Genomic DNA, 21,882 nt, shown 5'->3' with positions numbered 1-21,882 from the left:
AATTGAGTAAGTTGGCACATTTCTTTTTGAATTAGGCAAAGAAAACAAATTTACTTGAAGTAAAATAACATTTTGGTTCTCACTTCTTTCCTACGCCTGCTGATATAGCAGACCTTGACATCAAAAATCTAATAAATCTGCTGGTGAAGCAGCATAAAGTGGTTATCACAACCGAAAATAAGCCCCCTTGGGATTAACTTGATTTCTTCGTCCTAGTGGGCCCACTCTCTAGGCAACCATTATAACCTAACCAAAACAGTATCAGACTCAAATAGTATGTCAACCTTTTCATTATTCTTACGATTACTTCAGATCTGCAGGCAAGATATATTTCTAACAGTATGCCAGTAAGTAGGTAGTCAAATGTGGGCTACGGCCACGGCAAGATCATAACTGGAGATCCCGTTTCGGAGCCTCCTATACTGGTAGACTATGCACCCTCGCCTACAATTGCCTTTACAACATTCACCCTCAAGGGAAGAGTGAGAACGAAACGATGCAAGGCAGTGTGAAACCATCCATATATACACAGATGGCTCGAAGCTCGAGGCTAGGGTGGGGGGAAGTATATATTTCGAGCATCTGAGGAGCCCGCTTAGTTTTGGCTTCCCAACTACTGCAGTGTCTTTTAGGCTGCACTGATGGCAATAATATCGCCAGGTAGCGATATCTCTTAATGAGATGGCTGAGTCATTTCACTCAAAGGTAGCATGAGTCCTGGGCGATTACAAAATTCAGGACCGATGAACTAGCAAAACTTGGGGCCAAATTAACTGATGGATACACAGACAATGATATAGGCATAACCTTACTGACTTTCAACCGACTTATTTTTGAGTAAATTGTACGAACAGCGAGTGAACCCAACTGTAGAATCGCCTGACAATTACGACTGACGTTTAATGCTAAACGCACAGAATATCTGCCCAGAAGATGGTCGTGCAAACAAAACTGGACAAACTAAGCAATAAACACACCAGAGGCAGGTGTCATACGGCTCCAATAATTGAGAAATTGAGGAAAAATCGCTTGTGCTGGTAAGGACACAACATGAGAAGACCTGATCAGCATATAGAAAAAAAAATTTGTAGCTCAGCCGCTTCCATAAATGAGACTCTGCCCCGGAGCTTTAAATCCTGGCTGAGCATCATTCAAAATGATATGCAGCGGATGGGAGTCAACGATGGGACAAATTAGGACCGATTAATTTTGAGATTGTGTACCAAGGGGGCCGTTGGGATCGGCTCATGTTGGGGAAAAGAAAAGAAAAAGTAAAAAGCAAATTGCTGTATTTGAGGCTTCAAAACCTCGCACGTTATAGAGAAGCCAATTTATCCTGTTTTAACGATTAAATGGAGAGCGACCAATAATGATGTACGGTTCGGAATGTTAGGCAACGCAAGGTAAGCAAACCGGAAGATGCACGTGGTGAAAGTGAACATGTTTCGCTGGGCAACAGGAATAACGCGCGTGGACAGAGGTACCAAGGTACCACAAAATATGAAAACTTAACCCTTCTCGGAGAAAACGAGAGAAGGCAAGCTGAGACGGTATGGACACGTAATGCGTCGAGACGAAGACCAAATCGTTCAAATCGCCATGAACATATTTTGAGCCAACAAGAACTAGAGGAAGACCACAATCGACCTGGCTTAATGCGATACGAAGTGACATAGGAGAGTAGTATCTTGATGATGTAACGACGCAGTACTGAGGAACCTGACGGATGAGGACAATGAGGACAAGAAATAAAGAGGGGGAGCGATGTGACTGTTTGGTGTCCTTTTAGGAGCGGTGGTAGTCGTATTCAAATTTTGTAATCTTTTTTTTGGCGGCTGTTAAAGAACTGGACGATATTTTGCGCACTGTTCTACTGAAATAATTCTAACTGGCGACTGGCGCCGATTTAGTACCACTGTTTTCGTGAGATATCTGTTACATTTTTGTTTGCTTGAGTCAGATCCATTTCGTGAGATCCACGTATAGCAGCAAACTGGTTATATCTATGTTTGATCGAAAGAGCGAAGCCTTACTCTGGCTAGACCTAGACATTCGAATAAATAGAAAAGGCTTTATTTCATCCCCTTCGCCTGATCCCCCATTTTCCATTGATGCGTGAGAAGCGTGGGCGAGAGCATCCTTAAAGGAAATTCGTCCTCTGGATGTTGTACGACGGCCTTGTTTTTCTTTTTGTAGTGCAGGTAGTTATTTGCTTCTACGTTCTTTCGGCTGCAGCAAAGTAGTGTGAAGCAATGGATGTGTTTATTGTGTTGAACGGGGTAGCAACTGCATCGCCTCTTTTATGTCTAGTGTCGAGTCTTTTCTTGCTAGTTCATCTGCTGTCTCATTACGCTCTATATTCCATTGGCTGGGAACCTCTAACAGAGTAGTTTGAAGTCAATGGCTAAGCAATTCTATCATAGTTGCTCTCTACACTGTAAACCTGGCTTGGATGAAATGGAATTGGAATCTAAGGCCTTAACAGTTGCTTGACTTTCTGAAAAGATAGATACTCTTGCACCAATTTTTTTGTAGTGGTTTAGTGATTTGCAAGCTTCCCTGATTGCTAATGGTTCTGCTTGGAGCACGCTGACATAACCAGCAAGTCGAATGGATTTGGATAAGTTGAGCGGCTGTTTTGTGCACTGAGTTCGATTATCGTTGAATTCTGTGTTTGAATTTTGTACTTTAAAAATCGATAGATTAATTTTTTGTACAAATAGCAGATTTGGCTAAATTAATTGGGCGCAGTTAATTATCCACACCACAGTAATGGAAATTTAGACACTCTGCAGTTATTATAATTTTTGCCAATTTGCAAATAATTAATTGCCAGCGTAATTGAACAAAAGGGCAAACGTTTTTGCCAAAGCCCACTGAACAACACACAAAACAACAACATTAAAGAAAAAAAATCTTAAATGCTGTAACACATAAAATACATACAAATTTACACAATACTGAACATGACAGAATTTTAGAACCGGCAATTATTCGGGCATTGAATACAACAAATATTTTGGCTTGCAGCGAATTGATGACAAAAAGGGATTATTTGTTGCTGCATTGGGCATATTAAAAATCCATTGAATATAATTGCGCAAATTACATCAATGAAAATGTTTTAATGTCAATCGCTTTTGTGGCTTATTTGGCTCGATTATCGGCTATCGCTGGTGCTTTTGTTTTTATCAATGTTTTGTTTTCGCTTTTTTGCTCCTGGCGTTTGCTGATAATTTTGCACTTGTAATGATTATTGTTTTATTGTTTTTGGTTTTCTGCCCAGAGCACTTTTCCAAATTAAAAGCGATGGTATTAATTTGGCGTTAATTAAATTTGTTGAAAAATGGTTGGGCAAGCGTGTCGACGTTGCAATCAACAGTGAAGCAAATGCAGCGGAAGTGAAGGTGGAGCGAAAGACGCTGAGATGAAAAGTGATAAGTGACAAGTCAACATGGCTTCTTTCAATGAATGTGAAGATAAATGTTGGCCACTTTTCAGCTGGGTCTGTAGAAGGAGCATAAAGTTATGGGCTATCACGTGGAGAGAGAGGGAGAGAGATGATGCGCGGTGGGGCAGCGAACGGCATAACGCAACAACACTTGCCAAACGCCATAGCGTTGGCTTTTTGATTTATTGGCCATTCGATTCGTGGCAACCGGCACAAAGAGCTTACATTTAATTACGTACACAAGCATGCACAACTAAATGCAACTGACCAATGATTATTTTTGCTTGTGGCAGGCGGCATTGCTACTTCCGACATATGTACGAGACTTGTTAAAAACAGAGGGTGATTTTTCAGTTTTTCCAAAAATATTTAAGTATTTATCAATAACTAATTTGGCCTCTTCAAAGTATTTTTTCTTCCAGAAATCCCGCAAGCGGCAATTAGGGCCCAAGGCTCTATTATGGTGCATTCGAAACTGGTCAGGTTATACCTGGTCTCTCTCTCGATTGCATCAGAATTCTTCGACATAAGGATAACTTGGGTACCGGGTCATAGTGACATTGCTGGAAACTGCGAAGCCGACGAACTGGCCAGACAAGGGACCTGTGAGGCAGTGTGCCCGCGAAAGGAGAGGACCGGGATCCCCTTGACAACCAGCGCTCTACTTCTGGAAGGATGGGCTTTGCACCAACTCAGCGAGCGCTGGGCAAGTACACGAACATGCAAGGTCGCGAAGTCCTTCTGGCCACGTTTGCATAGATTAGATTAGATTAGATTTGTGGGAGGTAGGACAAGTCCAAGCACTCTGTCAGTAGACCATTGTACTACACCCGCATGGATTTCAGTAGAAAGAATAGAGATAGGAAAGATAAAGAGTGGGTGGTAAGACTGATAAATTAGTTTGAGGTCAGTCTTCCACAAACCTCTTGGATTCATTTATGAATTTTAAGAGATCCGGAAGAGGAAGAGTATGAACTTTGTCCATACTCAGTGTATCGCAACCCAATATCCTACGTCTCATTCTGGAAAATGCAGGACAGCTGCAGAGAAAATGCTCTGCAGTGTCGTCATTCTCAAGACAGGATAGGTATATCGGGCTGTCTACGACCCCCATGATAGCCATATGCTGACCACAGACGTTGTGCCCTGTGATTTAGGAGGAAGGTCGCTGCTTTCCTGTTTGGTTCTTTCACAAAGTACTTGGCTACTCTCCACGAGTTCAACTCAGACCAACGTCCTCTATGGGAAGACCTCATGAGGTCGTCAATCCATAGTTGAACCGATGTGGAAGTGACACCAGAAAGGGTTCAGGGCCTAGTGGCATACTTTCAGGACCTTCATTTGCCAATTTATCAGCTAACTCGTTCCCTGTAATACCACAATGTTCAGGCACCCAAATAAGACTAACTTTATTGTGTTTTGCAACACTGTTCAGTTTTATCTTACATTCACCGACTAACTTCGAAGAGCAGCGTGGGTTAGCAAAGGCTTTCAGTGCAGCTTGACTGTCACTGCAAATTCCAATACTGTTGCCCCGCCACTTTTTCTCAATTAGCCAGTGCGCCACATTCAAGATGGCATAGACTTCCGTAAGGAATACCGTGGCCATCTGTCCTGTGGCATAGGAGTACTTAGTGTCTTCGTCTAAGTACCATCCAGATCCGCTTCCATCACTGGTTTTGGATCCGTCGGTGTAGAAAGTGTGCTGATATCCCGTTAATAGGTTCTCTGGACTTAGCCTTTGATCTCTATCTGGGATCAAAACATAATACTTCCTACCGAAGCTAACGACAGGCACCCGATTGTTCACCGGCATCGAGAACAGTGTGCACCGCTCTGACAACTGGTGGTATATCTGACCGTGGCCAGTGCTTACTTCATTTCCCCATACTCCGTTTAACTTAAGCCTGTATGCCGCCTTCATTGGTTCCTTTCGAGGATAGGAGGCGTTTGGATAGGAGGCGTTCGAGGGATATTCTGAGGATGACAAAATCTCATATCTCAAATTTCGTGGGCATCCTCACGGGGCACTATCCGGGGGGTATACATGCCTTGAGACTCGGAATTATTTCGAGTCCTTTTTGCGTCAGCTGTATGGAGGATGAGGTGGAATCATCCCAGCACCTGCCCCTTAGCTGTCCAGCTCTCGCGGGACTAAGATTCAAGCATCTTGGTTCTCACTTCTTTTCTGCGCCTGCTGATATAGCAGGTCTTGATATCAAAAATGTGATGAACTTCTTCAGTAGCATAAAGAGGCTCACACAACCGCAAATTAGTCACCGTTATAGTCCACAAACGCTCAACCCTCCCCACACCTATCCTTTTCGTCCTATCGTTTTTTTCTCTCACCTCTTTTTTCCCTCTTGCAATGGTAGCATAAAGGATGAACCAAACTTCTTTCGTCCAAGTGGGCCCACTCTCTGGGCAACCATTACTACCTAACCTAATCCCGCGGTTCCAATCCTCCAATTTTTGAAGCGTATATCGGACCGCTTCTTCGTATGGTGTTCAGGTCTTCCGTTCATTATCGGCTTAATGGTGAAAAATCTCTGTACTTTCATAAATTTCTTTCGTTTTTCTAAGTCGAGGAATGGCTGTTATTAATATACTGGAGTTGTGTTTGACCCAGAAAGACAATTTGCAAAATTTATTCAACGAGTGTAGGCGATCATTAACGAGGATCCTTCAACATCAGAGAGGGCACTAGTGAGCGAGTTTAATATTTCTGAGGGTCTAATCCGTCGAGTTGCCCATGAAAATCTTAGATATATATCTTATGTTGTACGCGGAGGACATTTTATGTCGAAGCAAACACGAGAACGGCTAGTTATCCGATCGAATCGCCTTCTGAACAAAATTAAAGCGCCCTGAAGCACCAGAGATGTGGTTTTTTTATTCTAAACACGAAATTTCCAGCCACTGTTATGGTTCTAGGTATTGTAAGCAACAAAGGACATGCCATGCAACCACACTTGGATTGATAGAGCAAGCGGTAGCAGCTAATAGATCTTTCAGCAAGACACTGCACCTTCACAGAAAACGATGGTGGCACAAGATTGGATGGGGAAAAATTTCCAGGACTACATAACACCGAACTAATGAGCATCTAATTCTCCAGACCTTAATTCTGTACATGCAATGTGCTTTGTTATGTTTCACGAAATGAGTCATCAACCAAAGTTTAATAAAAAAAAATCCTCATTTGTTGCCGATTTTAGGCCGATGCCGCTTCTTTCTTATAAACGCTAGGAGTTGCGCCCCCTGTCTGTGGCTGGCATCCAAAAGTGGTCTACTAGTAAGTGCCACCTGCAACGGGCACGAGGCGACCATTTGCCCGTAATTATATTTCAATATTTCTTAAACTGCTTGCTTTATTTAGCTTTTTTAGCCTACCTGAAAGCCATCATATGTCCATGAACCGAACTTCATCTCACAGCGTTGATCATCGAACGGAAACCATGTGATGTCGATTTTGCAGGTGGATTTGAAAATACCGGGCGGCACATAGAGACACGAACCATTGTTACGGACCACAACATTGGTGGCGTAGGTGCCATCGAACCCCTCATCGGCGCTGCAGAAAAATAAAAGAAATATGATTTTGAATGCAAAACGTTGCGAAAAGATCAGATAAATTATTTGAATGCAAAAAATAGTGAGGTATCTGTATTGGAAATAAAGTACTCATATAATTTTTTAAAAGCAGTTTTTTATTTCATGTTCTCAAATTTTTCCAAGCTATCTTTCATATTAATTATACCTTTACCTTGAATAAAATTATTAAGTTTTTGTACTATTAATTTATGTTCAGCTCAAGACCGAAAATGTCAACTAATATTTTTCTTACGAGGGTAGCTGCCAAGAAAGAAAACACGGCAAAATAATAATTAAAATATATTAACTTTATTGTTTTTCAAAATATTCTCCTTACAAGTCAGTACACTTCTGCATTCACTTGAAGCAATTTTCAAAGCACTTTTGCCACTATAAAGTGAATGCCTTCAAAATAAGTTGTTTAAAGGCTTTGAAAGCTTGTGCAGGTGTTGAAAGATGTTCGTGAACAAAAAGAAATCATTAGGTGCCAAAGGCAGATGACTCATTTTTTCGTTCTTTTGAGTGCTCAAAAGTTTTCTGATATGTGATAGTGAGCAGATATGTGATAGGTCGCATTGTGTTGGTGATATATGATTCGTCTTTGGGGGTTAGTTTTCATTAATTCTGCGAAACCTCAAAAAAAAATGGTTCCAAATCACTCAAAACGGACTATTTTTTTATACTGGGGCAATTGCGACATGCCCAGATTTTTCGGAAAAGCGGGCTCCCAAGTGCTTTGCGATGCTATTTCTTTCCGGCTCATGTGCACAGATCGAAGATTCGTCACCCGTTACCTTTCAGAGACGTGTTTTGAACCACCGCGGTTGCATTTCTTCAGCATTTCTTTACACCAATCGACACGAGACCGAGTCCTTTTTTGGGCAATTGCCCTTAACGCGCAAAGGCTCATGCAATATGAAATGTATGCTGATCGCGCTAATGCCTAAGGATGTTTCTATGATATCTCGCGATATGTCATTTGTCGGTTCATCTTTCGATATCAATAGACACACAGCATACATTGTTTCTGGCACAACAATCGTTTTTGGAATAGCTTCATGAAATTCATCCTACAAAGATCGACGACCACGTTAGAATTCATTGTACCACTGGCCAAGTGTGGTACTTTAAAGCCAACCACGTCGAAAATAGTAATAAATCATTGCGCGAAAATTCTCAAATTCACAAATAAGGCTCGTAAGCAAAAATAATACAAGGGGAAGCCCAAAATAAACAATATTTTTGATGGCGCCATCTTTTTAATGAGTTAGTACGTTAGAAGTTACATCCCTAGCTGACTTCCAGTGAAATCTTTGTGACATTCGGTTCAGTGAAAGCGAAGATATTGCGTTTAAAGTGTCAGTATGCCTGTGTCATCGGTACGAAAATGAGTTTCGAACAAAGAGCTAATATCAAGTTTTCTTTTAAAATCGGTAAAACGTTTACCGAAACATTTGAATTGATGAAAAAAGTTTATGGCGATGATTGTCTATATCTGCCAGAGTTCATGTGTGGTTTACACGTTTTAGAGATGGTTGTGAGGACATAAATGACAAGGAAATACGGATCGCACAAAATCAGTTATCACCGAAAACTCCATCAAAATTGTTCGTGAGTTTATCAAAAATGAACCGTAATCATCGTTGAAATTCATGGAATCGGAGTTGAATATCTCCAAAACATCGATTTATCACATTTTAATTGATCATTTGGGCTAACGAAAGGTCTCTGCACGTTTCATTCCACACAATTTAACTGGTTACCAAAAATTGCTTAGAATTCAACATTCGAAAGATCTCATTAAACAGGCGAGAAAAGACGAAAACTTACTTTACAACATTGTAACTGGTGGTGAAACGTGGTGTTTGAAACATGAACCCTAAACTAAGCGTCCAAGTGCCAAATGGAAGGTCCCAGACGAGTCACCACCCAAAAAATCCCGCCAAGCAGTGTATCGTGGCCAGAGGGGACTATTTTGAATAAATAAACTGGAAGTAATCAGAACAGAAATATCGAGTTACAGGTCATCACGCATAGTGTTGCAAAGGCGCAGAGTGTAAAAGGCAACCCTCGTAGTATTTAGTCTTCTTGATAATAAACTGATTTTTGGTATTAAGTATTATTTATGGGAGAAAATACATCGTTTTTTGTTACTTAATCCTCACTATTTCCGCCCGATATTGGGATCGTAAGTAAATCTGCTGGGCCCAATAACTGCACAATTTCAACAAAGTTGGATATTTTCGCGTCATTTTTCAAAACCCAAAAATACTGTTGAATATTCTTACTATATTTTCTTTATTCAAAATGCCATAAAACAGAAATTTAAGTATGTTTTGCACGTTTCCTTTTGTGTTATTTATGCTTCAACACTCACACTTGCTAAATAGTCTTTTTTGTTTTTGATAAGTAAAAGGAAAAATTTACATTGCTGCTGCGAAAGTATTTTTGTAAGCGGAAACTTCTTCCTTCCTGTTGACTGTCGCTTTCGAGTGTTTCGAGTATCTCCTCTTTTTCGGTAATAAACGTACCAGAACTAAAAAAATTAAGCAAAGTACAAGGAGTGCAAAAATGCAAGGGACAAACTGAAAAAAAACAAGAAAAACAACAACAACAATAAAAACTCGAAATTATTTTGCTGTGGTTGAGAACTCTCACTACTCGTAATCTGCAAATAAAACTTCCCGAAAAGATGACAATAGTGGAAAGTATAAGTAGAAAATTACTTGAGGAGCTTCCATTACTTTTACAAAGAAACAAAGGGACTGTGTTGATTGTGTGCATGCACCAGTGTTGCCAAATTTTATCAGCCTTGCATACTCTATGAGGTTTTAAATGCATTTCACAATAGAGGAAAATTGTTCACTGTGCTGATGTACCCAAATAAAGGAAGGCTGGAGCTATTCAATATATTAGGTTGGCACATTAGTTTTGCGTAATATTTTTGCGCAAATAGTTTTAAACTATTTTATGGGCAATCTTTATCTCCTGGGCGATGTTACGACTACTAACATGCCGATCAACTTAGATTAGATCTGCGATTTTATCGGTATTATCGACATTTTCTTCTAAATGGCGTCCAGCAAATTTTGATAAATCACTAAGCCAGTTCACACGATGTTCTATTATTTCGATACATGGGGCGAATTTATTAAACAAATCTTCAGATCCTAAAGCCATTAGCTGATGAGAGTGGATGCATTAAGGTCAATCAATTGCATGTTCTACATTCATACGTTTTTGCGGCATCAACTGCGTCAACTCATTGACAGACATTGCGTCAACATTTAACAGAGTATTGTCTTTAAAATGCAGAGCCTGCTCCAATACTGGACTTCATCTTATGTGAAGGTTGCAACTCTGCCGGGAAATGCATTTAAGTTCAAATTTTGTAGTATTGACTCCATAGGCATTTCCTTTGCTTTTAATTTCTTCTTTGAAACGGTTACAGCAGACTTGTAGTCTAAATTGGCTTGAATGATAATTGGAGTGAGTATCTTTAGTGCTCCACCAGATTTGCCATCTTTTCTTGGTAATTTTCCTTGAGTTAAGTATAGTAATTTGGATCGGCGCGAATTGGAACTTGAGGCTTTTGAGCGAAATTCAGTTTTAAACGTTCAAAAACTAATAACCTCGAGTTTTCTTATCCAGAAATAATTTCCTGGTGATCGGTGCTATGCTGTCAGGATACAGAAATGGCTGGTATAGGAGCAATTACGGTGGCACTGTCTGGTGCTATTTCTGTAGTTAGTTTCGGTTTTATAGGTTTTCCTGCTTTTATGTTTTCTACAGTAGTCAGGTATAAGTGCATTACACTACTGCGTGTTACACTTATTACTTGAAAGTTTCGCTCATTATCCACTTGAGGAGTGAGACAGTGTGCCAGGCCCTCCATAAGTAATGTGCACACGGCACTTGTAGTTTGGTCTTTTTTACCAATCTTCCCTAGACATACTATACGCTTCTTCCGTGATGCACTGAGAACATATTCGAAGCTCTCATCTAATTCCAAAAAGCACTCATCAAATTTATATCAGACGTGTGTCGTGTAAATCTTTCCACTAATTCTTGTGTAGCAGCTGAGAAAACTTTAATTTCACGTCCTCCAACTACTAAACTCTTTGATACTTTTGAACAGACTATGCTTATACTTATGTTTTTCTGTTCCCACGGACCGCAATGCGAGATGATTTTCATCAGCGATTGTAGACTTCGAAAAGGCGTTCGATAGACTTGTCAACGATGTCATATGGAAAGCAATGGCGTGCAAGGCTTATATTGATCATTAAGAGCTTATACCAATAAATCAATTATAGCGTACTACATAACATTTCACTAAGCAATGAAATCCCGGGTACTGGAGTCCGGCAGGGCTGCGTTTTGTCCCTACTACAATTTATTATTGATCTCGACATGGTTATGACAAATACAATGCGCGAAGGAAGAGGTGTCACTTGCGATCTATGCGGCAGTATGAGCGACCTTGACTATGCAGACGATATATGCCGTCTTACACATAGCTTTACTGACATGGCCGCAAAAATTCAATGCCTTCCAGATGTGGCAGCCTGGCATGGCCTCAAAATCACTACTAATAATATTGGAACCCTACGAATCGACGCAACAAACAATAAATGCTTCGCAATAAATAATCAGCCCATCGAAGATGCTAATTCCTTCCTTCTGGGTAGCGTTATTACCACCGATGACAGATCTGGAGCAGATTTTAATGACATACTTCAAAAAGCAAGGGCAGGTCTTTGGGTGACTACAACACGCATTAAAATAAAAATTTTCGACTGTAAAGTCAATGTCAGTCAAATGTAGGCCAGGACGTCCAGCATAGAAGGCAGAACGAGCTCGAAAAAAAAAAAATGTATGTATGGCAATCTTCACTGCTGCTGAGTTAGGCAAGTTACTTTTCCACCACATCCTTCGCCTTTTAAAGTTATTTTAGTCTTGCAATCAAATCATAGCAACTAACGTAAGGTGAATTGCTGCTTCGCGTTTGGTAGAACCGGCATGCAACTTCCGAGCTTTCTTGGACATTTCTTCGGTTGATTCCCCGGATAGAGAACAAGCAATGCACCACGAGAATGCAGTCAATGGCCCAGACAGTTGCCGATTTTGGTGTATGAGTTAACACCAGCAAATGCGCAGCCGTCCAAAACTCCATTCCAACGCGACGCGTCTACAGGGTTTGCGCTTGACAACAACAGCAAATTGAATTCACGAGTGATAATATGCAGGAACTGGTAGGAGCTTAAGAGTTCAGGTAATTAGACAAAGTTGTCGAATTGAATAATTAGTTGTATTAACTCATCGGACTTAATCGGCTCCCCTTGCTTTCGCAAGGGAAATACAATTTTTTTAAATTAAATCTACAGAATTTCACTAACTTATACTCTAGATTTAGTTCGTTTTTGTATCCCATACACGAAGAATTCTGTGATATTAATAAAATCAAATAATTTGGCATCGGGCGAAAAGCTTAGCACGTGGCGTGACTCTAGCGTCATCATGTCCGTTCTTCGAAAAATACAAAATTACAGGAAGAAGAAATGATTTGGAAAAGGCCTGTTAGCGGAGGGTGCAAATGTTTTTTTCAGATTTATTTTTTCTCCTTAAATTGTGGAAGTGATTTCTTGGGTGTGGAAAAATTTTGAAATTCGAGAAAGCTCAAAAATACTGTGAAGGTCGGAGAGTGGTAACACTTCCACTAACACAGGGTAGTTAAATGAAGAGAAACTTATATGTATGTGTGTGTCATAAACGACTGGATTTGAGACTTTTGCGTGTCTATGAAGAAAAACACACGCATATGTACTTATGCATATACATAGTAAATACGGGCACGCGTGTGTGACTGTATGTATTTTGTACTTTGTAAGAAAGTTTTCCTATTGTGAAGATTTTTTGCATTCTTCTGTTCGCTTGGCTAAAGAAGTGAGTGGCAAAAGAGCGTATGAATGTATGAATGAATAAAAGCGAAGCAAAATGAAATGAAATGAAATGACATCGCTCCAAGCAACTTCAGCTGCTTCAACTGACAACAATAACAACAATATCAAATAACAATGAAAGCAACTAACTAGACGCACAATTGTCATACGAACAACAACAAATACTGCACGAAAGACTGGAACAATGCAAGAACAAAAATATAAAAAAAATGTACTGAAAATAAAATAAAAAATATTGCAAAGCTAGTTGAAAACTACAAGTTACGAGCATGTTGACAACACGCAAAAAAACACGTTGAAATAATATTCACGACGAAGGTAGGAAAAAGTGAACATGAAGTGTAGAGACAAGGAAAAAAAGTAATAATAACAGGAAGTTCATTTAATGTGCCCGACGACAGACCAAAACGTGAGTGACATGCAGAAAAGTGAGTAAGTGAAAAATGGCGCTGTGTGTTCCATGCCTATGCGTGTGTATGTGTGCATGTGTGCACACACACATGTCAAGGATATTTGTATAAGAAAGTCAAGGTTTGCAAAACTTGCAGAAAAAAAAACATAGAATTAAACAGCAAATAGTAGAACGTAAAAGGCAGAAATGAGAAGCAAAAAGGCGTAAATTACTTTAGGCATAAAAATGCCGCTGAGGAAGTGTAGCGCGAATTGCACTCGCGTTTGACGAGGCTGTGCAAGACATTTATCAAGGCGCAGTGAGTGCTAATTTGGAGAGTTTTTCATTAAGTATGCCGTGTGCATAAATGAGGAAGGATAAATATTTGTACTATTTTGTACTCATATAAAAATCTAGTTCAGGGGTGCATGAGTCACCAGCAAAATTGCGTGGCCGCTGGCTGTGGATGCGATGTATGGTCTTATTAAACCCATGAGCGAGGTCGAGTGCCATTCATAGGGGCGGTTTTTATGGCTGGGATGCTGATAAATGGCTGCCTTTGTATAAGAAAAACACTGGAATAAATGGATGGCACTTAATACATACATTGTTCCTTTGTGTTTGATAGCATTTTTTCATTTATTTATTTTTTTCTGGCGATATGAAAAATTTCGCATATGGCAATACTGAATAGATTTTCGTTCGAAATCGATGCTTATTGGGAACAAGAAAAAGCAAATGAAGGAAAAAGTTGTCTCCAACAGCCACACGATATGGTTCACTTTTGAGTGTATTTTGTTTAAAAAAATCATTTGGAGATGGAGCAAACCTTTGGTAGTGTACTGTCAGACCGTCTTAGAGTAAGTTTCTGGATCATTGAAATTTAGAACAGCTAGCATTTTCACCTCAAGTCCAAAGTCCTGCTTCGGAAAAACGTCTTCCAAACAATAGAATCTTATTTACTGACTGATTTGGCAAGTGCTTTGAGTGCGATTGCCCGCGGAGAACGATGGGAAATCGTGTAAAAAAGTGGAAATGTGCATCGATCTGAAATAAGACAGCAATGAAACGGGTATGTTTTGAAAAAATGTATGCTAGATTGTTTTTACGAGAAGCTATTTCATGACAGATATATACTTAGTGGTTTGCCATTCTCTGCCGAGAGGTGATCGCTATTAAATTTTTTTTAATTTGGGGTTTAATGCCCGGGCTTTCGAACTCGAGCCCTAGTTTCGTCTACGGTGTCTACCAATCATACTTACGAAAGCTAGCGCAATATTTCAACAAAACTCAACAAAAAGATGATGGTAACCCAATACTTTACAGGCACAATCAAAAAGTTCTTGAAGAAATTCTAGAGCACTGATTGGCGTTTCTCACGTGAAATCAGCAAAATGTCGGTCACACTGCAAACACACGGCTTGGCTTTTAGACTTATATATATAAATATATAATTGGCGCTTACACCTTTTTGGGTGCTTGGCCGAGCTCCTCCTCCTATTTGTGGTGTGCGCCTTGATGTTGTTCCACAAATGGAGGGACCCACAATTTCAAGTCGATTCTGAAAGGTAAATTTCTTTATGAGGAGCTTTTTCATAGCAGAAATACACTCGGAGTTTTGTCATTGCCTGCCGAAGGGCAACAACTGTTAGCAAAAAGTTTTTTTTTCATTTTGGTGTTTCACTGAGATTCGAAACTACGTTCTCTCTTGATTCCGACCAACCCATTCGGCTACGGCGGCCGCTTTTAGACTTACTTTTAGAATTAACATAACTTGTAAATTCAATGACAAAATATTCAGCAACGACTAAAGACCGGCCTTGGCCGGAACGATTTTTTTTGTTGACCTCTGCAGCGGGTTGTTTAATTTGTATAAATCTGACTTTTTCGAAGTGAAAACTTCTTTAGAATCGTTGGGAGTGATTTGAGAAAAAGGGAAACGAAAAAGCGACACCAAAAAGAAGAAGAAAAAAGATATACGTATATATATGTATGTATAGAAAATGCTTCATTACCAGGCACACAGAAGGATGGCATAAGCAAATTTAAATTTGTGAATTTATATATGTATGTATATATGCGGATATATGTATATATGTTGTGTGTATGTAAATATGTGCCTCGCCGCAGCAAAACATACGGTAAAATTTCTCAAGAAATCCAGCGCGCATTCATAGGCACAGCATTGCATGTACAAATTTAAATTTGTGAATTTATATATGTATGTATACATATATGCGGATATATGTATATATGTTGTGTGTATGTACATATGTGCCTCGCCACAGCAAAACATACGGTAAAATTTCTCAAGAAATCCAGCGCGCATTCATAGGCACAGCATTGCATGTACAGTAGGGCGGGTCGATTTAAAAATCGCTCATTGCTCTATGAAAATCGTACTATAGGGATCAAAATAAGAAACTTTGCCGAAGGAACCATACCTCTAAAACGAATTCTGATGTCCCCCAATTTCAAAATATCACCATTTTTGGCCTTTACATGAAAAAATCAGCTAAATGGCTATGTTTTTTTCTTTATTTTTATTTATTTATAATATTATCTATTTTTTCTCTTAAGAAATTTATTTAGTCAGAACATATGTAAATGAATGAATGTGAGTTATAGAAAAGAAACTAAAAAGTTCGACCCATATTGGGGGACATCAGAAATCGTTTTAGAGGTATGATTCCTTCGGCAAAATTTCTTATTCTGATCCCTAGAATATGATTTTCACAGAGCAATGGGCGATTTTTTTGCCTTCAGTAACCTTGAACAGGCAGCTGCGGTTGTCGAGCATTTAGAAACATATATTTACATACATATATGGGTGCAAACATATTTACGGAGCCGCGGGCACTCGACTTGACAAAAATTGAATATTGGCAAATAATTCTACGCGAAATATTCCAATATTAACTATTTTCGAATTGTCGAGAAAATTAGCATATGGGCGGCTCGTTTTATGAATGAAAGTACTTGCTCTTAGAACTATGAGCTCGAATTTATAAATCAATTTTTTGATGATGAGTTTTTGTTGCACAGTACAATAGTTGAAACTGTTCGGCGCCGCCGCGACTGTTCAGCGCTATGGCAACTAGGATGATGGCCGCTACGCCTGCGCCTATTAATGCATTTTGTTCTTGTAGTCGCTAGGCATAGAATTTTAGCTTTGGACGACATACGCATTTACAGGAATAAAGTGAGTGGCCTGTGTGTGCGGTTGTATGTAGATGCATATGTGTATATTAATAAGCATTGTTTTGCTGGAAGTTCAGAACACAAATATGTATGTACGTACATAGGCTAGGCCATAGTATAGCATACATACATAATATATGCAATTTATATTTCACCGAATCAATCAATAAATAGCATCACGGAATTCATTCACGAAAATTTAATAAAGTATACACCAGAAGTATCGCGGATACTTAGAAAAGATTACGATAAAGTTCCAATGATTTTAAGTGGCGATTTTAACGTAAATTTTGCATTGGGCACAGCGGTTCCTTTAATTGATTTTCTCAATACAGCATACAATTTAAAAATGTGTAACAATCGAACTGAATCGACAACACGATCAAGAACAACAATTGACGCGGTATTTCAAAGATATGTTGACAACATCGAAACCAAAGCATTTGTATCATATTTTAGCTATCATAAGCCACTCGTATCATTTGTTGAAATTGAAAACATTGAGGATGAATAACAATAAAATGAAGAAAATAAAATATGAACTTTATAGCAATATTATAATAAACCTATATAATTATCCCGCTCCTAATGCTGCTTTCGTCTCATTCTCTCTCAGTTTGTTTTACGAAGGTTTCACTTCTATCGCGTCTAACCGTTAGACTGGTATTTTTTTTTTTTTTTGAAAAATATTCTCCAAAAATACTTAGAAGCTTTTATTTTGTCCCATCCAAAGAAATTCTTCATCCATTCCCGATACAGTTGTGCCAGCGCTTTTCCTAATCAAAACCATACGGGTTAATCACCTTAATCGAGAAAAACTTTAAATTCTTTCAAAGGCTTTTACCGTTTCGGTAAGAGAGTCAAGCGGGTCAATTCCGATGAATATGCTGGCGTGGCGTGATTATGGTCCCTTTATTTGGCCAAAAAATAATCTAATAACACAAATCGAAAGTGTGAGAAGTCACATATTTTGTTTAACGCAACTTCTATCGGGTGTTTTTTTAACTGCATGAGGACTATCGATATAGATAACCATGTTTTCACAGCTGCGAATGGCAAACTGTAGTGACATTTCTGCTCAGTGAGGTTTCGCAAGTGGATATGGATCGTTTAACGCTTCAAAATTGTGGAAATGTACTTTGAAAAAAATAAATAAATAAATAAATAAATAAAATAAATCTGGTCGCGGAGTTTATAGGGCACTTCGCTTATTTTATAGTTATTATAATCGGCTTAGACAGCAAACAATTCGTGCATTTATTCATCGTTTTTGCACTTATTTTACTCTTCCCGATTCAAAGCCTTCAAAAGGACAAAGAAATGTGCATACCAAGAGAATTTTGCATCTGTAGCGCGAAGTGTTGAAGAAGACTCGAAATGTCGATTCGTCATCGTTCTCAACTTGTTGGCCTTCGTACGGATCTTAGCTTACGTGCCAATGAAATACCACTCATGCAATAACTGAAGCCAAATGACCTTCGTTTGCGTAGAATTTTCGCTGATTGGACTCATTTAGATTTATTATTTAGTTCTGTGGGGAAAATTAGACAAAAATTGGACTCATCGAATGGACTTTGTAACTCGTGGCCGCGGCGGACATATATCGGATATTATATTAAAAATGCGATAAAATTATCTGTCAGATTATAATAAAAAAAAAAAATAAACAATATTTCATTTTAAGTTCTCAACCTCTTAAAAAAGCAAAAGCAACCTCTTAAACATAGGTGTTTATACTCAGTTTCTAAAATTTTACTAGGAAAAATGCTTTATTTTTGCTTCAAAGCTGTGAATTATCCGCACTTGCTTAAAACACAAAAGGGAGGCAAGAATTGAAGTAAAATCGTGTTTTGCGCTTGAAATCATTCATCTTACACTCGCACCGAAATACGTAGCGCAAATACTTTCTAAAGCACTGCATTGCTGATATTGACTTACCTATGAACAGAGCGATGATTTATGAGCACTACCAACAAAGGCAATGTCCTGTGGCCATGCCTACCGCCAAGTGCAAGCGAAACGGGAGTCGAAATGCAAAAATAAAACCGGAATGGCAGTAACGAAAACATAAAATGAAAAAGTAATCGAAAACAGTTCGAAGTACGCTCACACCAGCAAATTACATATACATATAAAGTTGCATATATGCAGAGGGTGTGAACAGCTTTAAAGCGCTGAAGGTGTACATAAATGCGCATAGCGTGGCATGATTTTATGAATGTGTATGGACGAGTGTGTATGTATGGTGGATTAAAGCAATTTATGTCGCTGTAAGTGCTCCAGTGATTTAACAACGAACGCCCTGCTATTTTTCCTTTCCTTCGTATTAAATATGTGGATTAACACGACACAGCAAATCCATGTGTGATAGCGTCACAAGCACACAAGCATCCTGCTGATATTCATACATAAATGCGCAATGTATGTGTGTATGTGTGTGCATGCAAGGGCTGTGAATATAAAAGGTGGTGGCGAGGATGTGTCGCTATTTACAAATATGCGGAAAGAGCGAAACAATATGCGTAATTAATGTCGATGTTGGCTTAAAGTTTTCAATGAAATATTAATTACGATCCGTTCTCATTTTACCCATACGCCCCCACATACATACAAATGCGCTCGCGACAGTCTGTGCGAGTAGCCTGGCAGGAAGTTGGCTGGTATCGAATTGGTCTGCGAGTACTCAATTTATCACCACGACTAGTACCCATTTTCTTAGGTTCCAATATAAGTAGCGAGGGAGGTGGTAGTGAATATAAAGTTATCATATTTTGAAAATCCGGAAATATCGGGTGTTTTTTTAAGAGTTTGAGAACTTAAAATGAATACAAAGAAGAAATATTGTTGCAATGCATTTTTTTATAATAATCTGGTGGATAATTTCATGACATATATTTTTTTGAATAAGAAATCCGGCATATAAGTATTCATCGCTGCTACGAGTTACTTAGCCCATTCGATCAGTCCAATTTTCGACTACTTTTTCCAATAAATCTGGTCGTATGTCGCTTGAATATTGGTTTCCAAAGTTAAGTTGTTGAATAAGAGTTGCTGGTTTGTCTACATAAATCATTGACTTGACATAGCCCCAAGGAAAGTTGTCACCAAATTGATTTTGCAGTAAATTGATTGTTGAGCGCGCTGTTTAGGCAAGTTGTACAAATTCATTGAAACTAAATATCGTCGATATTTAGCTGATTAATTTTTGGAAACAAACACTCAGTCGCCATTCAACGTAACGGTAGCTGCCTCATCATTCTTTGAAAAAATTGCTCATGTTTGTTCACTTTCAAATGAGCCCAACTGGCAAAAATGCGACGTAAACGATGCCCATTTGGTGTTTCAAGTTTGCACGAGCTGTATTTTTTAGGGATACATGAGCCAAGATCCTAACATAAAGTTTTCCACGTACATGAAGGACAACAAATTGAGAACAACGACGGATCGACATTTCGGCGTCTTCTTCAACATTTCGCGCTACAGCAGCAAGTTTCCCTTGGTATGCACATTTCTTTGTCTTGTTGATGGTTTTGAATCGAGAAAAGTAAAATTAGAGCGGAAACCATCATTAACTGGATGAATTACTTACTCACTAGGCCGATTATGTTGACCGTAAAATAGACGAAATGCGTTATGAACTTCGCGATCAGATTTTGTTTTTTAAGTAAATTTCCACAATTTGCCAAGAACTTGCCCAACCTTACTGAACAGAAATTTCAACACAGTTTTTCATTCGGAGCTGTCAAATCATAGCTATCGACATCGATAATTCTCATGCAACTAAAGAAAAACACCCGATACCATTTCATTCTGCGCATTAAAGCTATTGTTCCGTGTATGGAACTCCAGAAGATTAATCCAATAAGCGGAAAAGGAAGGGCGGGCGTTGGATTAGAGGAGGATGATGGTGAAATGGAAGCTAAAAAAGTGAGGGCTAAAACCTTCAAATAATATTTGGAGAAAGGACTTGAACCAATTCCAAATCGCGCCGCAAGGATACCTTACAGAAAATCGACGGGAAGGACACCTACCAAATGCGAGAGCTGCAACTTTGTTAGAAGCTCCTTTGAGCGCCCCCATTTATCCGTAGCCAGAAGGATCGTGCGACTGTGCGAGTTTGCGCACTAACCTAGCGCTCGCTGAGTTGACGCGAGGTCCATTTTTCCAGGAGCAGACCACAGGTGAAGCCGTCTCGAGTGTTCCCTTTCTAGCTAGCACATCAGTGAGGCAGTTTTCTGTTGTGATACTGTGACCTGAAACCCAAATGCGCCGAAGTATTCGGGAGCAGCCGAGAGAGAAATCTGGAATCAGATAATTTCGAATGCAACAGCAATGAGCCTAGAGCTCTATTTGCCGCTTGGCTGTCGGAGTAATTTTTTTCTTCCCGTACAGTAGTTACGAAAGTAAGCAACCAACTGGTTCCTTTATTGTGGCTTCCTTTACTCCGAAAACACTGCAGTCCTCCAGTAGTCTAAATTTGAGTTTCATGGGGTGCTCCCCGCAGAATACTCCTTCACCAATGCATCCGACCAACTTCGAGTCATTCGCAAACATGTTCGCCATGCCCTCGATCTAAATGTTGCACACCGTCTTCTCCTTCTTTGAGGTAGTGCTATATGAATAGAAAAATACAGCTCTGACCTGCTTGGCATCAGCGGAGTAAACTCAAAGTTTTTAAGAGTACTAGAGTGTCCGTAGCTTAAGTCTAGCTTGTGGTCCGAACACGTCAGCCTGAGTGCGGCACGTGTAGCGGCAGTTTTCCCTGCAGAAAAAAATATTTAGGTAGTTACTTACATTTCAGACCAAATATTTAAAAAAAAGCGCAACCAGAAATTTCCTTCTTTTCTAATATGTCTAAATGTATTATAGTGTTTAATTGCACTAATACATATGCAGTTTGGTAAAAGAAAATCACTAAAATAAAAACTGCCTTTTAGAGACTTCGAATTGAGGCCACTTCTAAACCAGTGATGCTCTGGCCTGTACCGACCTATTTTGCATTTGTGGGAGTGGCTTAAGTGCTGATCAGGCGAGTTATTCAAATTTAGTTTTCTGGGTTATTTAAATGTCTGCAATTATCTGCTCTTTGTGTATGTGTGTGTGACTTTTGCCACAGATTATTATTTTGTACGCGAATTTGGTTTCACGTGTAAATGCACGCATGGCGACAATTCAGTGCCACGACTGTCGCTCCATTTGTGCAATTAAAAATGCTTGTTTTTCGTTCATTGCACATTTCGATATTAGCGTTGTGTTTATTTCAATGTTAGCATGCGGTTGTA

The 21,882-nt window shown here is 39.3% G+C and overlaps 1 protein-coding gene across 1 annotated transcript in view; it reads right to left on the bottom strand.

The window, feature by feature from the left end:
• LOC128856419 (neuronal acetylcholine receptor subunit alpha-7) overlaps positions 1-21,882 on the bottom strand; it is a 356,900-nt gene that overhangs the window by 83,714 nt on the left and 251,304 nt on the right. The window contains exon 6 of the mRNA XM_054091719.1: positions 6,845-7,025. Within this exon, the coding sequence (XP_053947694.1) occupies positions 6,845-7,025 (181 nt within the window). The remainder of the gene's footprint in view (positions 1-6,844; positions 7,026-21,882) is intronic.

This window comes from Anastrepha ludens, chromosome 3 (genome assembly GCF_028408465.1).
Source record: "Anastrepha ludens isolate Willacy chromosome 3, idAnaLude1.1, whole genome shotgun sequence".
Classification (NCBI taxonomy): domain Eukaryota; kingdom Metazoa; phylum Arthropoda; class Insecta; order Diptera; family Tephritidae; genus Anastrepha; species Anastrepha ludens.
The sequence above is the reverse complement of the archived record's forward strand: the minus strand, read 5'-3'. Positions and strand labels throughout refer to the sequence as shown.